Below are 21441 nucleotides of genomic sequence, written 5' to 3'. Positions count from 1 at the left end.
TTTGTAACACTATAAAACACATTCCAAATACTCGCTTTGGGCTTCATGTAGGTATCACACATACTTGAAAATGTAATTTAAATAATCTTCCTGTGCAGCATGTTAAAATAGCTTTCAAATACCTCCCCGGCCTTTTAAGTTGGCAGATGAATGCCAGCCTCACCACCGAGCCACTGGGCAATTGAGACAACCCATTTGCAGATGAAATGAGCAATTCAAGGCATGACGTGAACGTTTATGGAATTTATGGATTTGTGTCCCAGAATTCAGATTTTTTAAAAAAGAGATGCCATGCAAGTTCTAGTTTTCAAATACTTTTTAAAATCCCATGCAATTTCTGCTAAGCTATGCAAAAATGGTTTGAGCTCTATTTCCCATTGGATCCGTGGGAGGGTTCCAGTGGGGTCTCTCTCGGCACAGCATCTACAAAGCTCATCTATTTTGAGCACCTCCAATATGCTGGCCATTCTGCATTGTCGTGTTTAATCCTGAAAATAACACTGTGAGGTAGAATTATCTCCACGAGGACACTAAAACTTGGATATGCTAAGCAGCATTCTCCAAGGTCAAAGGCTGCTGAGAAATGGCAAAGACAGAATTCACATCTAGACCCGTCAGGCCTGAGCACCCATACCCTCCCTTCTCTGAAAATGGGAAACCTGTAAGTCTGCACAGAATTAAAAAGCTGGTGTTTTTGTTGCTACTGCAAATCTGGGTTCTTCCTTTGACTGGAAGGGGCTGAGAGGCTCCTCGCCCAGACCTGGTAAGGTCTATGCGACTTTATGTTCTGGAGAAAGCAGACTTCTGATGCTAGAGATAGCAGAAACCACCTTTTGAAGGGCTCCCAGTAATAAAGTATGTTTTGAAGGATTCATAATCAGTGAGAGGAATCCCTTCTTTGAGGTAATTTTAGAAAAATCAAAGCCATTGATCTTTAAGTCTAGGGACCTGAGTGCCAAGCAAAAAATCTATCCATGAGCAGCCTTCCTGGGGAAAGCACCTCAGGGCCCTTGCGCACCATCCGTAATGTGAGTGGCTCATCGAGTGACCACCACGAGTCCCTCTGGCTCTGCCTTCCTCAAATTTAGGTCCAGGTTCATGTGAACAATGAGTTGAAGGGAAGTTTTCAATTCAACATAAAAATAAGCATGCATGTATTTTAAAGGCCAGATATGAAAGGACATTTCTGAGAACTAGGTAAAGATGATCTAAAATCGTTCCTAGGTAAAGTTCCTAGGTAAAGATGATCTAAAATGGGCATAGTTGGGCCAAAAACGGAGTAAAATTTTTTCCATCAATATCTCATTGGTTACAGCACTAGATTATCTTCCCAAAAAAGTCTCATAGCCAGACATCAAGAATTTCATAAATGATGACACCAAAATTTAAAGATTTTAATCTTCAGCTACAAGAACTCTGAAGCTTTTGTTTAAAAACCAAAAGAAAGGTACAATGTCAGGCTTTCAAAACAAAGCACAAAAGCTTCATGAAGAGTAAGTTCTGATTTAAAACTGTTAACTAAACTGCTCTAAAAACATACATCAAAAGAAATCATAAATCAACAATAAAAGCCTCTGTGGATATTTACCACTGGAACCACTGGCGAATGCACAACGTTAATGCCTTCAAATTAAAACCTCTGTCAGTGAGACGATATGTGACAGTACTGGTGCTGGAGAGAGATGGCAAGCCAGAGGAAAATCTGTTCTAATAGATTGTACTCACATTCCTGTTTTCATTCTAGTTTGGTAGCCAGTGCCACCAAAATTCATTTTCATTAATTTTCAATGAATTATAGCTTAAGCTTTATCTCTCCTCCAGGAAAACAAGTTAATCAACTCAGCCTCAGCTCAGCCCTAAAAAGTTGTTGTCCTTATTAATAGCCACCCCCAGTGCCCTCTGGGGTGAGTGACTTTTTTCTCATTATTGTCATCATTTTGCAACATAGTGTCTCCTTGATTTCAAGAAAGTATGAGAGAAACTGTGAGCTTTCCCTGGTTTGTAATATAACTAGGTAGTTCACACACAAAATAATATTTACACTCGTCCCCAATTTTTACATACCATGATTTTATATTATGGAAATATGATTATAAAAGACTAAAGAAAAAAGTCCTGCCCTAATAATAGTGTTCCTCTCTGTGTCTGTGTCCAAATCCCCATGTATTTCTGACAGTAATAATAATGTCTATGCAGTAATAATAATATATTCTACCTTCTTCCTCCTCTGTGGCTCTAGGTAAAGGGAAGCAGGCAGGGAGATGGGGCAGGGCCTTAGGGCGAGGCTCAGACAACAAGCAGCGCTGCTGAAGGTGAGGCAGAAGGCTGAGGGAGAAAGCAAGGGGGGCCACCTGACTCCTGCTAACTCTCAGGGGACGAAAGGCCACACGGGCTCGAACCTCCACACTAGCCGGGGTGCTCTACCACTAAACACCATTGTTGTTTCACTTTAATTCTTTGTAATGAAAACAAGCGTTAAAAGCTTCCCTAACAGCCAGAGCCTCCCCAGAATTATAGTGTCACCACAAGTGGGGAGCTGCTAGGCCAAGAGAAGTTAATTTGTCAACACCGTCTAAAGAAAGCCACCGAGTTCATTATTTATAGGGTGTTTCTCACTGAAACGCGTTCACCAGGATTGCTTCCGGGATAGAGAAGTGACATTTCCTGGGGGTGCGGAGGGGGCTGGTTTAGGTGCAGACGAAGCCATTTATTTTAATAACTGGGTGTGGGAAGTGGAAGACGACTGACCTTTTCCACTTGTTTGGGGAAATTTAAGATGGGATCATGGTAATACCTGTAGACATATGTTCTCACCGGATCCAGCTGGGAACATCACAAAGCTGAGCACCCTATTTTTCTCTTGAGAAGCATGAGGCTATGGTATCAGTTAACTCAGCAGGATACTCTCACAGAGTCTACATTCATTCATTCATTCATTCACTCATTCATTACTCAAAAAATATTTCTTGAGCATCTGCTATACCTAAGTTCCCAAGGTGGGCACTGAACATTCAGGAACAAACAGACAAAAATCTGTGCCCTCATGGTGCTGGCATTCTAGTGGGGGAGAGAGACTAAAAGCAAAATAATAGCTAAAGTCTATGGCATGTTCCATGGTGATCAGTGTTGTGGAGACATTTAAAGCAGAGAAGGGACGTAGGGCGCTTACTTCCTATGAGTTATGAAAGAAACAGATATTCATGAGGCACACCTCAGGGCCTGCTCTGTGGAAGGCACTGGACTGAGTGCCAGGATTGGAAAGATGAATGAAGATGTGTTTATGGCCACCAGCAGGCTCTCAGTCACACCTAGAAAGACACCTCTATTTGCCGTCATCAGTATCCACTGAGGAAAGGTCTGCCAGAGAGCCACAAACAGGGTGCTGGGAATTTGCCAGAGGAAGCGCTGAGCTGCCTATGAGAGAACAGAGAGGTTGGGCCAGAACCAACGATGTTGGTTTGAATGAGCATAGAAACAGTCCAATGGAAGGAGTGCTACTTCTCAAAGTTATAGACGTCTAGTCCCTTAATATAGAAGCAATTCTCCATCTTGGAAACATATGTCCTCTAGAATTTAAGTGTCATGAGGGCAAGATCTATGTTTTATTCATCCTAGCAACTACTCCCTAGCAAAGGGCCATGCATAGAGCTGACACACAGGAAGCATGGTGACGGCCAGTTAGTTATTTTGGCTAATTTATAGCAAAGTCCTTTAAGATCTATAATTAGAACACTAAGTAGAAATAACCAGGATTACTGAAAATTCTCCTGATGTGTTTAATGAGATAACACAGGGTTTAAATATAGAGCTATTTCTTCAAGAGTCAATATCTCAAGTGCTAGCTTAGGGAGAAGGAGATTGTATAATTTTGAGAACTTCACTCTCCAGTGGAAAAAATTAAGGGTATGACAAATGGGAAGAAGAAAGACCCACCTCAGCTTATGAACAGGTTGTGCTCTAAAACATCATTTCTAAGTAATTTGTTTGGACCTCCGCAAACTTTCCAACAAGCTAAAATTATACATGGTGTTGGAGTTCCCAGGCTAGCCATCACATTTTTTCAGCTGCATTGAGACTCAACTAGACAGTGCCATAAATCTCACCATCATGTTGGTAGAGGGATGTTCCTTCTGAGTTTTGACATGGGGTTCCCTTAGTGGAGTCAACCAGGACGACTCCATTTTATATAAGGAATGTTTAGAACATACACATTCATATTGAGGAGGATCACATGAGTGTGTGTGGAAAAGAAGAAGTGTACGGTGTACTTCAATGTCAGTGAGAGCCCCTTCCTCCAAGAAGAAGTCCTAGATAGAGGAAACCAAGAGTTAATGGGACTGGCGTCACATCTACAGGCAAAAGGGCAGAAGAGAAAAACCAAGTCATATAATAAATAAAAATTCTCTAAACACAAATGATTCGGTGATGATACTAAAGCAACTCTAATGTAGGCACTGCTATACCATATTCAAGGCACTGAGCAGAGAACATGGAAGGAAGTCCTTTAAAGTTTTATTGAAATGTCAAGTAAGAGCTGCTAAATTGCACTGGAACAGAGATCAAACCAACCCTCATAGATCTAGTGAGACAAAATTACTTTCCCAATTAATGTTTTTTTCATTTGCTCTTTCATTCATCATTTCATGCATCCACAAACCTTTATTGCCACCTCTCCTGTAACTGGCACGCCAGACGTTAGCTGGGCAAACAAAACTATGAAGCACGCCACGACAATACTGAATGATGAGTGTTCTGGTAGGGAAAGTTATTGACAGCTGGCCAAAAGGCACCTGAAGGGCAGTTGATGGTGCTACTCCTGCAAACACTAAGGCTTCAAAACCAGGAGCCCACTTAGACTCTCCTGAGGCAGGGGTGCTGCAAAGAATTGGGGTAGGGGGTGTCACTGTTACTTTGTGTTTTTCAAAACACAACCTCAGTTTTCAAAACAAACAAATTGCTTTGTCTGCTTGGGGATCCAAGGCCACTAATGAACACAGAATTGCTCAGCCTAACATAGCAAGTTGGCCACTGGCTAAAAGGCAGCTCCTTTCAGCTCCTGGGAGAAAGGAACTGGTCCTCCCATTGCCAACGAAGGCCAGTACTGCCTTTTATTGACCAATGGGTAATCTTGGTGTTTGTTAGGAAAATCGACTTCATGTTCTTATAACAGACTTAAATTAGATGTTCCCCAATTCCTGGCATTTAACCACTCAAGTGCTTAAAAGAGAATAGTTGAGTTACCATGGATATATGGGGAATTCACGTTAGCTAAATTCACGTTAGCTCCTGAACAGCTGATACATGAAATAACTACACTTCCAGGGCATAACCTGGCAAATTCCTAGTGAGAACGTAGCCTTAGGAACAAGACAAAACTACTGCCGGGGGTGGCCTTCAAACATAGGAGGGGGTCACTGAAAACAGGTGACTTTGACTACTTTTTGAAATTTAATTTTTCCCCACAACAGTAATGGTATCATTTTATGCCTCTAATTAATGCCACTTTGAGACTATTAAGTGAAAAACCCCTATAAGATGCTGACATAAATGATGGCTTAGTTATCATGAAGGGACAGCTGGAGCAAAAACCTGGACTAGAATGCAGAAGACAAAAACGGTTTTTGGCACCCAGTGAGAAAGCCAAAGGAACAAGAGAGATCAGAATTAAGAGAATAAATTAAACAAGTGCCTAGAATTATCACTGGGAGCAGAGACTGTGCCGTGTTCTTTTGTGCAGCAACCACCATCTCTAGCTGACGGCTTAACATGTACCTTTGAGTTAATGCAAAATGACAATTCCAATACCCTATGTAACTCGTGTTTTGACGACTGCAATTAAAGGATCATGCCCTGATTTTAGATTACCCAAAATGCCGTTCGCTTACGTGGTAGAAACTCTAAACTTGCTGAAAATCAACATGCCACTTAAAAAACCAGCAAATTAGTAACCAGGTCACTCGCACTGGGTCACCCTGCACTCGGTGCGAAAGTGAAACGCTGGAGGAGGGGCCCGCAGCAGCTGCATGCTAACACACCTGTGATGGTAGCTCAGAGAAGAATGCTTTTCTGAAATCTAAAACCAAACACCCCATCCACAGTTACTCAAGAAGGCAAGAAGAGAATTTCCAATTGAGAACTTAAGATCTTACAGAGAAAATAGTGTTGTGGGGCTGTGGCAGTAGAAACAGCACATTAAAGTCAATCCAATAATCCAATGTAATTACTATTAAATACCATAGAATTAATTTCCAGTTGCCAACCATTCTCCTCTGAGATGCTTATAATTTTGCTGGACTTTGCTGCTTCTGATAACAGGCACAGTAAGAAATGTATTTTTTTTTCCCTCTCCTGACTTTTTTCACCAAATATTTGGGGGAGGGGGGGACTCGGGGGAGGAGGACTCAGAGTTGTTAGTCCTGATTCTCAGGCCCCATCTTCAAGGTCTCAGAGACACTGAGCAGCTTGGATATGTGGCCAGGAAGAAAGCTTCTGGTGACCTTTCTCTGACATTTCTCAGCATCCTTTCCTACCACCTAGGGCCCTGCTGTCTTAGATCTCCCTGTGATGTGTTCATGAAAAAGCAGATGCTGTCTGTCACTCCTGTCCCCTGCTCTTCGGTCCCTGCCTCCCAGGACACAGCCGTGGTATAGCTCAGGCTGAAGCTGGCAGTCATCCTTCTTCCTTTATCATTTCCACGGCTGTGTTATAAGAACTGCTACACCAGCTCTGCCACATGCCTTCCTTCTTTATTGTTATTGTTGTTGCTGTTAATTCCACTCCCCATTGCCTCTTTTGCTGTGATTGGCAACAGGAATAACTGAAAACTTTCATACCCAAAATTATCACTGATGTTGTCTTTTTTATATAAATATACAAAAGTATATTTTTATTATCAGGAATTTTTTATAAAGACAACTAAAGAATTGGAGCAGATTATTGCAAAGAAGCCTCAGGTAGCTAGAAAAAGTGATAAACTGCATGCTGAGTTAAACTTGAGAATTCCAGGCCGCTAAAGAAAGGGGGCCCTGATGTTTTCTTCGAATGGGAGTACCCCGAGTAGAGTTCCATGCTGTCTTCCTAAATGACACTCATTTTACTTTCTTTAAAGTAGAGCAAGTTCTTGTGAAGAAATCTGATTCACTACGAAGCAGAAATGGAAATGACTCTAAAACTGGACTCCACCAAAACCACCTTGTGAAATTAGCTTGTCCAAATCCCTTCTGCTTCAACAAATCAGGCACAACTCCTCCTCCTCGTGCTTTCACAGAGTCCATGCTCTTTACATCCCCCTTTGAATTTCATTACTCACGTCTAGTTGGCTACCCTGACCCATTAATGTCCAAAGGGCATCAAGCGAGGAGAGGTTGAAGGTCCTGGAATTGGTCCCTGGATTAGAACTGTGATACGGAGGGATAGGGGCCAAGAGGGTCAACAGGAGAGAAAAGAAAAAGTATTGAAAGACAGCACCATAGACTCTTGGCTCTGGTGCTGTCCTTGGTGCTGAATATTTTACTCAAGTTATATACATTGTTAAGACCAGAAAATACAGACAAATGGCAAGTAACTGTAATGGGACAATAAATAATGATGTCTACAAAAAATAATGCATTAAAAATCCATATTTATAATAAGCGTGCTTATCACTGAGCTCCAAAGGGTTTCGTACTGGGAAAAAAGTAAGGACCAGAGCTTTTCAAAATTTATACTTTTCATTTGCTTTTTGCACTTACTTGGAATTTTTTCATTAGATTTATCTGTTATTGGGCTTCAATATGAGAAGGCAAAGACTGACTCTATTAGTTGTTCAAGTGTATATTAACCAAACACTTAGGGTGTACCAGGCATTGTGACAGGACCAGGATGATAAACCTATATTAGGTATAAGCTCTTCAAAACAAAAAAGAAGAGAGCTTTACAACAGTAGCAATTAACTGCAAGACAAAAAAAAATCTAATTTTTCACTGAGATGTTCTTCCTCTGCAGCTTTTACATCAATAATCTAAGCTCTCTCTTCTCCAAACTTTTAATCATGAAAGATCTCTAGCCCTGCTGTCACTGGAGAAGTATCTGCTCCAGCATTTCAGAGTTTTTGGATTGCTCCTCTTTGTGGCAGTGGAAATCTAGAAAGATAATCATTCTAAGTATTGGCTTTATGACTTGCTTCCAATTGAGAAGGAAAAAATAGGGAAATTCCATCACAGCACTTTATGTTCCCCGTCCTGTAGAAAGAACTTATCTGTTTTGTCTGCATTTGGAGAACATATTCATTTAGATGCTGCAACACAATTATTAATGTGACCACAAAACTATCAGTGAAGCTAAACCCCCACAGCTTGGAAGCTCCAAAGACTATTAGATGGATTATCAAAGCAATAAGCACAATGGATTACATAGTTTAAGCTCTCTACTGGGAACATCCTCATGCTTAATAAAACTTTGGCAGGCATACCTTGATTGACATTAGCTGCTGGAGGCAGCCTGGAACTTGACCACATGACGCAAGGGCAATACTTTAAATTTCACCCTCAAATTAATCTCTCGTTGACCTCTATTTCTATAAGCTACCTTTATGGAGTCCAAACATTTGAATCCTTTAAAACACAAGAAAGGTCCTAAACAAAACCTTAGAAACATACTGAAGGGTCTCTGCAAGAGAAGTTCATGGCAATGAGATCCTGAAAATACTTCAGATTCTTCATACTGCATCTTCATACTACAGATATGGTGGAAATATGACTGACCACCAATTATTTTCTTTTAAACTAGCTAAAAAAAAAAGAGTCACCATGGATACATCTCCATATAAAGTAGACATGATGACTCATTTGCTTCTTATCAACAGACATCAACCAGACTATACTGTATCTCAGGTTTGAGTGGGTTAGGTTGGGTTGTAAATGAAAGAAGAGAAAGGAAATTAAATGCAAATTATATTATAAAAGGAGAGGGGTGACAGTAAAAGTTAAGAGGAAGTGTTTTCCATGTCATTCTTTCACCCACCTATAAGAAAAACTCTATAGTAGCTTTCCATTAAATTTAAAATATTGTCCAAAGAGCTTCCTATTTTACATGATCTCATCTCTCCCCATCCCCATTTGCTCCATCTATTCTAGCCACACTAGCCTTCTTTTCTATCCTGGAAACATGCCAACATCATTCCCACTGCAGGATGTTCACACGTGATGGTCCTTCTGCTTACAACATTCAGCCCTGGATTTTCAGATGACTAACTGCTTTTTTATTATTCAGGTCTCATTTCAGATGTCATGTCACTGATGTGCTAGCCAAAGCCACCCCTTCACAACACTTCCTTAACACAGAGCAGTATCAAAAATGATCCATCCGTCTATCCATCCATTCATTCGTGTGTTTATGTATTGCTTGCCTCTCCTGCTCTACTATAAGCTTCATAAAGACAAAGACTCTGTCTTATTCAAAAATGTCTCCTCAGTGGTTAGAATAATGCCCAATACTTAGTAGGCACTTAATAATTATTTGCTTATTGACTGTAACAGGGTAAAAAAATATATATATGTGCTTTCTACAAGGTCATAAGAATAGAGTCTTTTCAGAAAGAGCTTTAAAAAACAGTTTCTAACTGAAGAACTCCAAGGTCCTGCAAGAGAATCCTTTTGTGCATTTCAGGTACTTGAAGCCCTTGTCCTGTCATTGCAGGATTCATTGACTCTCCTGAGCTGCCAATTACACATAGTGCAGAACACCAGTCCCCAGGTACAAACAGGGTATCGCAGAGCATCTGAAGCCTGGGGTCTAAGAATAATGAGATCTCGGACCTGAAGTGTTACTGTATTCTCTTCTGTAAAATGAGGATAGCATAATTAATTTGAGGACTCAAGGCTCTAATGTAAGTGAGACACTTGGGAATCTATGCTACCAGGCAAGGAAGGGGTGTTGGTATTGATGAGGCTTGATAGAGATTTGTCCCGAGGTCTAGGGCAGGAAGGTTCTGTGAGCTTGGAATTCATACCTTGGAACCCAGAAAGAGTGCTCCTCAGATAAAGGTTAAGAAATGACCCCTGATTTTGTCTGTTTTCTTTTAAAAACCTAAACTTTGGAATGTGACTAGCACATATTAGACAACTATTATATATCTTCTCCCCTGGCTGGCAGTTACTACACAATAATAGCAGCAGTCTCTCATCTGCAACCCAACCCAACAGTTTTACAACACATTCCACATCAGACATGTCATTGCTAGGACATGGGCTCAAGTACTGTGCACTATATTGTACAAAGTGACCCTAGTCAGAAATGAGCTTAGGGCCAAGCTCTAGTAGAATCAGCTGGATGGAGAAAGGCATTATATATAGATAAGGCACGGAGGAACGGAGGTCAGTGTCATGACAGGAAAGAACCCTGGAATGGGTTCGACAAATCTGGAGCCAGGTGGAAAGGTTCAGGAGGAATGTACTCTTGAGGCCTGTCATCAAGAGGAAAGGGATAAAAGAAAAACAGTTGCCGTGTCTGGTGAAGAAAAAGGGAGGGTGTAAGGCACAGGCTCTTTATTGCTCCTCTCTCCTGACAAAGGCAAGGGGAGGGGAAAAGGCCCAATGTGGGCATCAAAGGAGCTCAATACAAGAAATGATGGTGGACAAAGGTCAACACAAATGCAACCACACTATGATTCCAGTTCCGGCTCAAATACAATGGGTCACAGGCAATGACTGGCAGAATGATTTTGGGGCAGAATATGGTCATTTTATTAACAAATAAAATAAAACACACAGAATTCAAAGGTCAAGTCTGAGTTTACCGAAGCTCACTGAGACATCATGGCACTGAGTGGAAAATCCTTTTGTCAAATGTTTACGTAACACAAAATATAATGAGGAAAACAAAAGTTATTTTCAATTCAAAAATCCATGATGCATAAAGTTTGCTTACTGAAGGTGATGAAAATATGGACAATCAATGTTGACAGGAAACCTTCTGTGCACACTATTACTACATTGAGTGACTCTATAAATGTAAATTTGCCCCCAGAGTGTGTATAAGCCAATTCTGATGAAAGCTTTTCTTCTGCCACGAATTTAACAGATTCTGGTTATCATATTTGTCCCTGGGTACAAAGTAATACTGCGAAAAAATACTCCTGCCTGTTAAAAATATCACAGAGGAAAGGTCAGCAAAGTGGTTACAAGAAACACTGGGAAAGCACCCCCAAACTAGTTTCTTGGGGTGACTGGGCTGAGAGTTATTCAAGGCCTGGTCAAGAAAATCCTGCTTATCAAACCTTTAAGTTTATACAACCTTTCACAATATACTCCAAAAAAATACTTTGTTATTTTTTTAGAGGGAAGAGAGTTAGCATCTCCCTCGCAAAAAGCAAATCTGTCTGGCCTCATAGGACTGACAGAACTCACCGGAGAATATAGGCACAGCAAGGAAATCAGAAGGCATGACTACAGCAATAGGATACTCCACCACAGGGGTCAGCAAACTTTTTCTCTGTAGAGCCAGAGAATAAATATTCTGGAATTTGCCATAGACGAGGCAAAATCAAGGATATTGTGTAGGAACTTATATAAAAATATTCACTATTTTCTATTGACAAAATTGCAATCTTTATTTTTGGATACTGAAATCTGAATTTCGTTAATGTTCATGCGTTCTAAATACTATTATTCTTTTGATTTTTTTTTCAAGCATTTAAAAATGTAAAATCCACTCTTAGCTTCCTGGACCAAGTCAGGCTGAGGGAGGGATTGGGCCCAAGGGTGGAAATTTGCGGACGTGTACTCTTAACAAGCAACGAGGTAGTGGGGCAAAAACAAGCCACCGAGTCAGAATATCTGGGGTTGGTTTTCCCTCCAAGTTTCTTCAAAACACCATAAATATAAAGCTGCACTAAAACATCCCAAATTCCCTCTGCTTATAACAAAATCAGATTAATCAGATTATTTACTTCATCTACCAGCTTATGTTCACACTCTAAATTTAATTTAAATATCATCTTAGCTGTAGACGTTGCATTGGTTGTGTACAATAAATGCAGAGACAGGAGCAAAATGGGAAATACACATTAATTAATTTCCATTACCATGACGAGCAGTGGCATTGGGAAAGCATCTGATTTGAGGTGTCTGCTCTATAAAAGCCAGCAACCACCAGCCACCACTTGTAATGCTCTCCTGTTCTTATCTTGTAGGCTTTCATATCGGACGGGGCAAGACACAGCTAATTGTGACACATGCAGGAACAGTGCATGTATTATCTATAGGTATGTTAACATTCTCCTCTTCCCACTTTTGTATTATGAGTGACAAATGATGTTTACCCACGAATGCAAGTACCATCTGGGGCCATGCTGGGATGATTCTATCACACAAAAAGGACCTTACCTGACCATAATTCTAAGCTACTTCTAAATACTCAACCCCAGGTATAGGATCATGGGATGAGGGAGAGCTAGAATTCATTTTTCTTGCAAATGCATCTTAGTGGTTACAAAAATTGGTGTAAGTTTGATAGCTTGCTCCCTTGGAATCGATAGCCATGAGCACTGTACTGTGTGTTCCAGAAAGGCTGTGAAATATAAACCCTTCAGATGATATAGATCAAAGCCTGGAAACCAAATTGTATGTGCGAGGAATACCACAGAAGAACCCAGGCTGCTCACACCAAATGTGCAATTTACTTCCTGGAAACTCACAAGTATTATGGCACATATGTCCCTTGGGGCATAAACCCCTGTCTAGAACCCCTACAGCTGGTATTCATGTTTTTTCATTTGAAGTGTGTTTAGACTACTAGTATCAATAAGAATATAGCAGAAACTTGCAACAAGCAAAAGCCATATTAGGCTTTTGGCAATAATTTAGGGTTTTTTTATTTTTACTTTTTTGCTTGAGGAAGATTAGCCCTGAGCGTTAATAACATCTGTGCCAATCTTCCTCTACTTTGTATGTGGGACGCCTCCACAGCATGGCTGATGAGTGGAGTAGGTCTGCACCTGGGATCCGACCCCACGAACCTGGGCAGCCAAAGCAGAGCGCACAGAACTTTAACCACTCAGCCGTGGGGCCGGCCCCAATAATTTAGTATTTTAAGACATGGTTACAACCTTCAGAGAGGTTACTGTCTCTTTTTGTTCTTTTCAGAAATGTAATTTTCACAAAATATGAGAGCCAAAAGAAATGTCATAATTTAGTTCATTTTTAGAAATTAAGCCTGAAGAACAATTTAGTTGATTTGTCCAATTATCAGAAACAATTCTAACTGCATAGTTAAATATCTAAATATATGTAAAGGAACTCCCATCTCCCACCAAATACACTTTCTAGAAAGATCTTCAAAGCTACCATCCTCTCATCAAGAAGGTAGAGACAGGAGGAGGGCATAAACGTCTTCAATATAGCAAAAACCTTGAGTCCACACAATCCTGAACCCATCACACAATCCAGGACAGGGCTCCAGGTTCTTTATAAGCAGAGTTGGACCACCTGGTGACCTTGTCTGGGAGCAGGCAGAAGAAACCACAAGGCAGACATGAGCACCAGGTGTCACACCAGCACAGTCCTTACTGCAGGGGCTCTCCACTGAGGGCAGTTCTGCCTCCCAAGGGGACATCTGGCAAGGTCTGGAGGGAGACATTTTCAGCTGTCATAACTAGGGAGGTGCTACTGGCATCTAGTAAGTAGAAGCAAGGGATGCTGCTAACATCCCATAACGCACAGGACGGCCTCCAACAGCAGAGTGTCATCCAAAATGTCAAAAGAGCCGGAACTGAGAAAGCCTGCCTTGCTGGAACCATCACCAAGTGAGGGTCTAGGGAAAGCCAAATGCCAACAGCTAAAGGCCCCTAGCAGCACGCAGGGAGCCAGGACCCTGCAGCAGCCCTGGCCCAGCAAGCCAAGCCCCCTAATTGTTCTCCACTGTTAACAAGGAGGAGGTGAAGAGCAAGCACCCAGACAAGCTTTGTTTAGCAAGAACTCCTACACATTACAAATTATCTTCTCAGAGATAGCAACTTATCAGAGAAGTCTGGTTAGTGGAAATCTTTTCACTACATTCATATGGTGGAAAGGAATTTTCAATCAACAAGAAAGCAAAGCCACGTAACCCTAGCATAAAATAAACCTGCCCCAACATCAGTCAATTAGGACAAGAAGGGAGGAAGGTGCAGCCTTGCCAGGTATCCTCACAGTTGAGCTTTTGTCAGTTTGGGAGCTGAAGCTCATCCAGTCTTTTAATGCAACAAAGCAGAAGTGAGCAGAGTTTTCAGAAAAGGTTCAGACAGTGAGCTTGATGAGCATAAACCCATTTAACATGTTGTGGGGGAACTGAAAAAAGAATTTATTAGGACATTCTCCAATGTAACTGAAGTAATTTAAATAAATTTAGCTCTAATCCAGAAGTAACATACATTAAAAGTGCTATTAAAAGTGATTTAACAAGCCTGTGAAGGATGGGAATTTGTCTTTTTCAGGAATTAGCCTTCAGGAATTTAGAACTGACTCAACCACCATTCTGCATGAATCCCAATACACCAGCCACTGGCCCACTTTTCAAAAGACCTGTGAGTGTCCCAGCACCACAGGAATTCGCCAGAATTTAGCAAAGACTCACCAGGTGGAGTGATCGGGCCATTGTGATCGCTTTGGCTCTCTGTCATGAACTGGGAAAACGCATGTCTACTCAGAGATCTTTTCATCAAAGATGCGATTGTAGGGACCGTGGATTTGGTGGTGTGCGTCTTCAGGAACTGAGTAGAGACGAGGCCATCTACAGCCATGCCAACCCTACCATCAGGCCTCTAGACAGAGCAAAGCATCCCTGGAGAGATGGTACTAGAGAGAAAGCGGAGTTTTAGATTTCTTTCAGGGAAGTATTTTAAACTCCCTCCCTTCAGAGTGATAACAACAACTAAAATGCCCCCAACCTCAAATTTCTGCTGCAGACAGAAGTTCCTCTGGAAGGCTTAACGGTTCCATTTCAGGGGGGTTCCCACAGTCTTCCAACTATTAATTCAAGCAAGGTCTTGATATGACTACCGAGTTGAACATATTCAACAAACTGTGTTTCTCAATTTTCCTATCACTTTATATTAGAAATAATTAAAATTTAAGTTACTCTGTACATTCATTATTGACATGAGGCAAAAGTTTTCTGAGCTCTATAGATGCTAAGAGGAGTGAAGCCCACTTCTGGTTGACTAATTGAAAACCAGTCAAAAGAGGTGGAGTCATATAAATTGAGATTTTACAGTTACGTGACTTAAAGCCATGCCTGTGTTTCGAGGTGAGGCCCAGATGTCTTCTGTGAATGTGGGCGCCCCCGCTTGAGTGGGGTTATCTTCCATGAACCACACTCATTTTCCTTCCTTTGAAGTGGAATGAGGTCTTGGAAAAGAACCTGATTCAGAATCCTTCTGGATGCTGATTTGTTCCTCCCCTTTTCACGCTCAATATTTTGTAGCATGCTCCTCTTTCCAAAGCACCTAACTCACAGAAATCATTCTCTCTTGCCTCAGTTATATTTCATTGGTTTACATAACATTCAAATAAATCACATCATTTCAATGATGAGTACAGCTGGCATAAACAGACTCAAACACAGCCTCCTCTTGGTGAGCATGCAGCTGGAGAAGGAACAACAGAGGGTCACGGGTCAACAACAGAGAAGTCTGTTCGCCAGGAGCATCTGGCCTGTGTGGGCGTCAGTTATGTCACAGGGGACAGGATAGTGGTGGTTAATCTAGCATGTAGGTTAAGGGGCCATCTGTAATCCTATCAGAATATCAAAGTCTGATATAAGAGGATGAAGGGAATGCTCCCTCTGGCTCCTGGAGGACTCATGTCTATCTGAGTTGGCCCTGGTGGCTGACAGTTGTTACAGAGATAGGTTACTTCCCTCGGGGTTCCCTTTTGCCAAAAAAGAAAGGGATGGGCGGAGCAAGGGAGAATTCTGCCAGATGATTTCTCAGGTTTCGGGTAGCCCTATGGTTCAATCCTCAAATGTCAAATGCTTCATGAAGATTAGAGGTTTCTTTGGTAGAAAAGCATTCAGAACTCAATAGTCCTTGGGCAGGAGAAATCACCGTTCAGGTGACCCTGTAGCTGTGCACATGGGCAGCCACAACATCTCACAAGGACAGACCCAAAGTGAGCCAGGGCAAGTGTCCAAATTTCAAAGTCTTTATGATTTAAGTCCATTTCTTCTTACCAAGGAAACTTGCAAACAAGCCATCCTTCAATTCCTGCACACCTCTATAGAGAGGATCCCGTCAGAAGGAATGAGTTTAGCTCAAGGTCAGGGTCCTTGCAGTTGGTTCCAAGCCTGGCTCTGGCACCCAGGCTCTCGGGTACCAGGGCCTGCATCCCAGACTTCAGAGATGTTCCTGTGAGTCCTCGCACCAGCATCTCTGCCACTCTTCTTGGTCTTTCCTTTGGGATGCCTGGAGCACCTCACGATTCAATAGGTTAAAGGAGTTTCAAAGTAAAGAAATTCTGAAATGCCAAAGGACTGTGGTTGTCCCAGAGACTGGGAGAACATGAGGGGCCATCATAGCTGCCATTTCTACATGTTGCAATTTGTCATACCTGTTTGCTGGCAGGCAGAGAGCCCTGGAGGTCAATGAATTTGACCCCGTCTGTCTTGCATTTCCACACTGCTTTTCAATTGAAATCAATTACCCTCTCCAAGCAGCATAAGAATCCATTGTGTTTCCAGTAACACTTGGCCCAGGGAGATGCAAATGGAACCATGTTCAAGACCCAACTCCCTGTGGTTTTATCAACACAATCCTGTAATAAATATGTACCTTTGCCATGGGTGGCGGTACATATTTCTCTGTAAAAAATAAGTCTGTCAGGGAAATCTACAGGACTTAGAAAAAACATCAAAAGGACAAAAGGTCTTAAAGCAATTTCAGGAGAAAATGCCTGCCAGAACCACAAGCAAAAAGTTGGAAACATCAGCCTGTTGGAGTCTGCTGCTCAGGTACTGGGCGCCCCAGGGGCTAGGGCTGAACCCCTACTCTCTCTTTGGTGGGATGTCCATGAAATCTCTAAGTCATGCAAGATTGTACTAAGGGATGAGGTAGGTCCCTTCCAGCTCTGAAATCCCATGAGGGAGTGATATACGATTATGAAAGGAATGGGTCTGGGCGCTTCAACAGAAAATACACATGGAGGTGAAAGGGTGGACAGTCACAAGGCATTTCTCAACCAAATAACATCCATTCCTGTATTGGCAAATCAATTTACGTAGAGTCGAACAACCGTTCTTGGGCAGTGAATTGATTGCCCTGCTCACTAATCCACTGAAACCCCAAGCATCAAAAGTGATATTTTCCATAACTGGGAATTTTGAGGTGGTTGACATGATCACATTTCTTCCCACGATGACATCCCTTCAATTGTGATCCGGACCAAGTGTGAAATTCTAATTAAAGACCGTCTCAGCATGACAAAAGATTAAAAGAGATGGAAGTTTCCTTTTTCTTTAGTAAAACTTTTCTGGATGATCATTCATATTTCCTGTCAAAATAAGCTGTAATTATTTCAGAAGATGTTTTAAGGATAAATTACTAATATAATCTTTGCTCATAAGCAGTTGACAGCCTTTGTACGCAGCCTATCTGGGTAATTCTCTTGTCAGACTAATCTATGAGTCACACCACTGATGAGTCACCTTTTGTTCAGATTTATTTCAGAGAAGAACAATGAGATGTACCATTTCCCTCCTTTACTGAAGTGGTTAATTCGTATAATCGTCACCACCACAAAATGGCCTGAATTCAAATTTGCACATTTTTATGAAAAGAGCACGTGCTAACCTCAATTCAAAGCCTTTTGGGAATGAAAGCAAGATTTCAAAGATAATAATAATGCTGACTCAGATTGACTAAATAGAATCTTTACCAGAATTTAAAGTCTCCCTGTAAAGTGTTAGAGTTCCTACCATTAGTTACAAGACCTGAAGTGACAGTACCCTCCAGGGGGATGCTGCCCACACCTGCTTCATTTCTGTATCGTCAACCACCACACAGCTGGCCTCGAGTGACATTAATAATTATGCAGTGCATCAGTGAGTGGGCTGAGAACCTGAGTGGATGGGAACACCAAGGCTCTGCCTATCACTTTGTTTTCAACACCACAGAGGGAGGGAGCTTGCAGATGCCCTGTGGTCTATGTCATATTTTCATCATTTGACATAACCCATCAATGGTCAGGCACAGGCAGGATTTCAAACAACCATTTTGATACAATACCCGAAGTCCTTTCCATTTGATGCTTTATATGCATTTCTTCAGCAAGTATTTTGCACGGGACTCCTAGAGATGACAGCCTTTGTGCCAGACGCTGAGAGCTGGCGAGGAGTCGTAATCTGGCTGAAGACAAGCCCAAACACACCCCCTACCATAAGACCCTGTAACAATAGAGCACCGACAAAAGGGAACCTTCTGTACTAAAGGTGGGGGCCACAGACACAATGAGGAAAGGCAGATGAGGAGGAGCTGAAGGAAGCCAGGATGCTTGACCTGGGTGGGGACAGCTGACTCCGAGGTGACAGCATCATCTTGGAGGGGTACCAGGTGGGAGGTTTAGATGTGTTCTCTAGAGCCCCCCACCCCAGGCAAGAAAGTTAGGAACAACCAACGGGAACTAGGGGGAAACAGCCAGAGCATGCCCAAGGACGGAAGGGGATGCCTTGCTACACATGTGCACTCATCTTTACAGCAGCTGGGGAACTTTCCAGTACATTGCAGTCTTTGACTGCTTTTCAAGTAGGAAGTTCCTAAATTCTGCCAGCTTTTTCCAAAATGATTGGAGGGATTTCAGGAAAGATGAGTAAAATACCCTAATATTAGGAGATTGAAGGAGGAATTTGCAGAATTAGTGGGTTGCATTTTCTCAAATCATCTTTGATAATTCATTGCATTACCCATAAGAGCACAAAATATAAGGTTGCAAAGATTCCAGATAAAAATGTGCATGGAAATTTCAGATTGTGGTGTACTGCAAAAACAGAGCTGGTGAGGGTAGCGCAGGATCAGGACAGCCTCCAGAACTAAAAGCCTCGAGACTAATGAAGTCTTACTGTTCAGAGAGGTAATTGCATTTGTAGGCAGAAATGGTGCCAATTCTTGCCTGTCCAGAGCCCACTTGGAGGGAAGTCTTTGCAGCCTTTGTCATTTAGTGATTATCTCTTAGTGGAAGTGCCCCTTCCAGTCCTGCTTCAATTACCACCACTTGCGCATATTAAGTTCTTTAACAACATGAACCATGTGGAGGAAATTAGCCTTTTGTCTAGTATTTAGTGCTCTGTTCTTAGTATTTACAGTGAGTGATGAGGTGGGAGGAAGATGAGAGAAATGATTCCCTGGATAATACCTTATGCAATGTTGTTCTGGTGTAATGAAATTTTAAAAAAAAATTTTTAATAAAGTAAATTAAAAGTCAGAAAAAAAAGTGATTTAACAGGCCTCAAAAATTCTCCTTGATAATCACCAATGCCAATAACTCAAGTTTTTCTCTTCTATTAGAATTCTAAAGATATATTATTTTTCCCCCAATATGTAAAGATTTAGAAATGTTTTAGTACTCTTTAGTAACCTTTTAGTAACCTTTAGTAACGTTAATTCTAAATGTAATTCTGATACATATCAGATGCTGTAAACTTGATTACAGCTGTAAAACTGAAAACTGATCACTCATTTCAACATATTATTCGTAAAGCAATTACTTAAAATTTATTCAGCGGAGAAAGGTTAATTATACTGATGACCCTCCTCTAAAGACGTTCACCTTTGGTTATGCCAAAGGGAAAAGTTAAAGGAGGCATTCACCAATGTCCAAAACTGAGGGACAGGGTTACCTTGTCAACTTCATGAGGAAATCAATGTAATTCATTTTTAGATGAATATGGAGAATTTTCTAGGGGCTGAATACAGGATTCAGTCCTTAACACAATGCCCTGAGTTAGGTCATGTGAAATTCACGGTGGGCACGGTAACTAGAGAAGACAGTGGTTGCTAGGGCCACTCGGCTGACTCTGCTACCGTCAGTCATTTTGAAAGAACTAATCTCATAGATATGACATCCCTGGAGGGATGGCAGGGAGCCCGGGGTTTAGACTGGTCCAGGGTGACACCAGAGGACACAAGCAAGAAGCTAACAGGGTCTGGCTTGTTGGCATAGTGGTTAAGTTTATATGCTCTGCTTCAGCGGCCCAGGGTTTGCGGGTTTGGATCCTGGGCGTGGACTTATGCACTGCTTATCAAGCAGTGCTGTGGCAGCGTTCCACATACAAAATAGAGGAAGACTGGCACAGATGTTAGCTCAGGGACAATCTTCCTCAAGCAAAAGGAGGAAGATTGGCAACAGATGTTAGCTCAGGGCCAATCTAAATAAATAAATAAATACATAAAATAGACTTTATTAAAAAAACCAAGAAGCTAATGGTTTCCTGGTCTGTGATGAGACTATCATTGCTTCATACCAGTGAAGATGGCTGTCTCTGCTCATGTCAGAATAGAAGGGGAGCTCCTTGGAGCATCTAGAACTCAGAGTACTGGGCGAGTAGCTCAGGGGGTGAGGCTGCTTTGTACATTAGCTCCAGCACTGTGACCCCAGGAAGTCTTTCTCTCTGGGCAGAAGAGTGCCCATCTTCAAAATGAGAAGAGCAGACGAGGTGATGGCCAAGATCCTGGCCAACGCCAATCAGGTCACCCGACCTGGTGTTCCACCCCTGGCACCTGCTGGACTCACTACAACCTATTTTGGACAGTCACGTATTTTCTCCATTTAACAGTGCAGTTACAACGCACTTCCTACCCAGAGATAAAAAACTGTCTGCTCTTCACTGCGGCCAGGGACGGCAGCATATTGGCAGGCTACATTTAATAATTATTGACCCCTTCTAAATATAATGTATGATCTTTGTGGCTTGCTAGGGGTGTGGCAGAAGATATACTTAATAGACACATGACACTCTTGTTAGTGATCTGGTCGCATTCCTCCTTGAGAAATTATTATGGGCAGAGGTTAGAAATAGGTCTTGAGGGTTTCCACTTCAACCTCACAATTTATAGGAGGTTAAAACATGGTTCCCTGGTTCCTGTGCATCTGGCCAGCCCTCAAACTCGGGCACTTAGATTAGGCCTGGGTGCCAGGCCAGTATTTGTGCTTCAGAGAAAGTCACAGATAAGATGGACACTGAGGCTGGAGCTCTAGTCAAGCATAAAAGGAGTGTGACTGTTCTCCAAGAAGGTAAGGGTAAATAACCAGCATGTATTCAGGAAAGTCACTGTCTAACTGTAACTTTAGATACTTCATAGTATAATTGACAGCTGGAATAACAGACTAATGTTTTGCTTTTTTTTAACTGTGATCATAATTTCCTTGCCATAGCATACCAGGAAAAAGAGGATAGATCTTATAGTTTGGATATAGATCAATAAATCTATATTGAAAA

General features: G+C 41.7%; 2 protein-coding genes across 3 annotated transcripts in view; one reads left to right on the top strand and one right to left on the bottom strand.

The window, feature by feature from the left end:
* The window catches only part of DOCK1 (dedicator of cytokinesis 1), a 502522-nt gene that overhangs the window by 271251 nt on the left and 209830 nt on the right, over positions 1 to 21441 (bottom strand). The window lies entirely within an intron of this gene.
* Positions 1 to 21441, top strand: part of INSYN2A (inhibitory synaptic factor 2A) — a 59409-nt gene that overhangs the window by 28840 nt on the left and 9128 nt on the right. The window contains exon 3 of the mRNA XM_046651128.1: positions 12170 to 12241. Within this exon, the coding sequence (XP_046507084.1) occupies positions 12170 to 12241 (72 nt within the window). The remainder of the gene's footprint in view (positions 1 to 12169; positions 12242 to 21441) is intronic.

Source organism: Equus quagga, chromosome 2 (assembly GCF_021613505.1).
Source record: "Equus quagga isolate Etosha38 chromosome 2, UCLA_HA_Equagga_1.0, whole genome shotgun sequence".
NCBI classification, from domain to species: domain Eukaryota; kingdom Metazoa; phylum Chordata; class Mammalia; order Perissodactyla; family Equidae; genus Equus; species Equus quagga.
The sequence above is the reverse complement of the archived record's forward strand: the minus strand, read 5'-3'. Positions and strand labels throughout refer to the sequence as shown.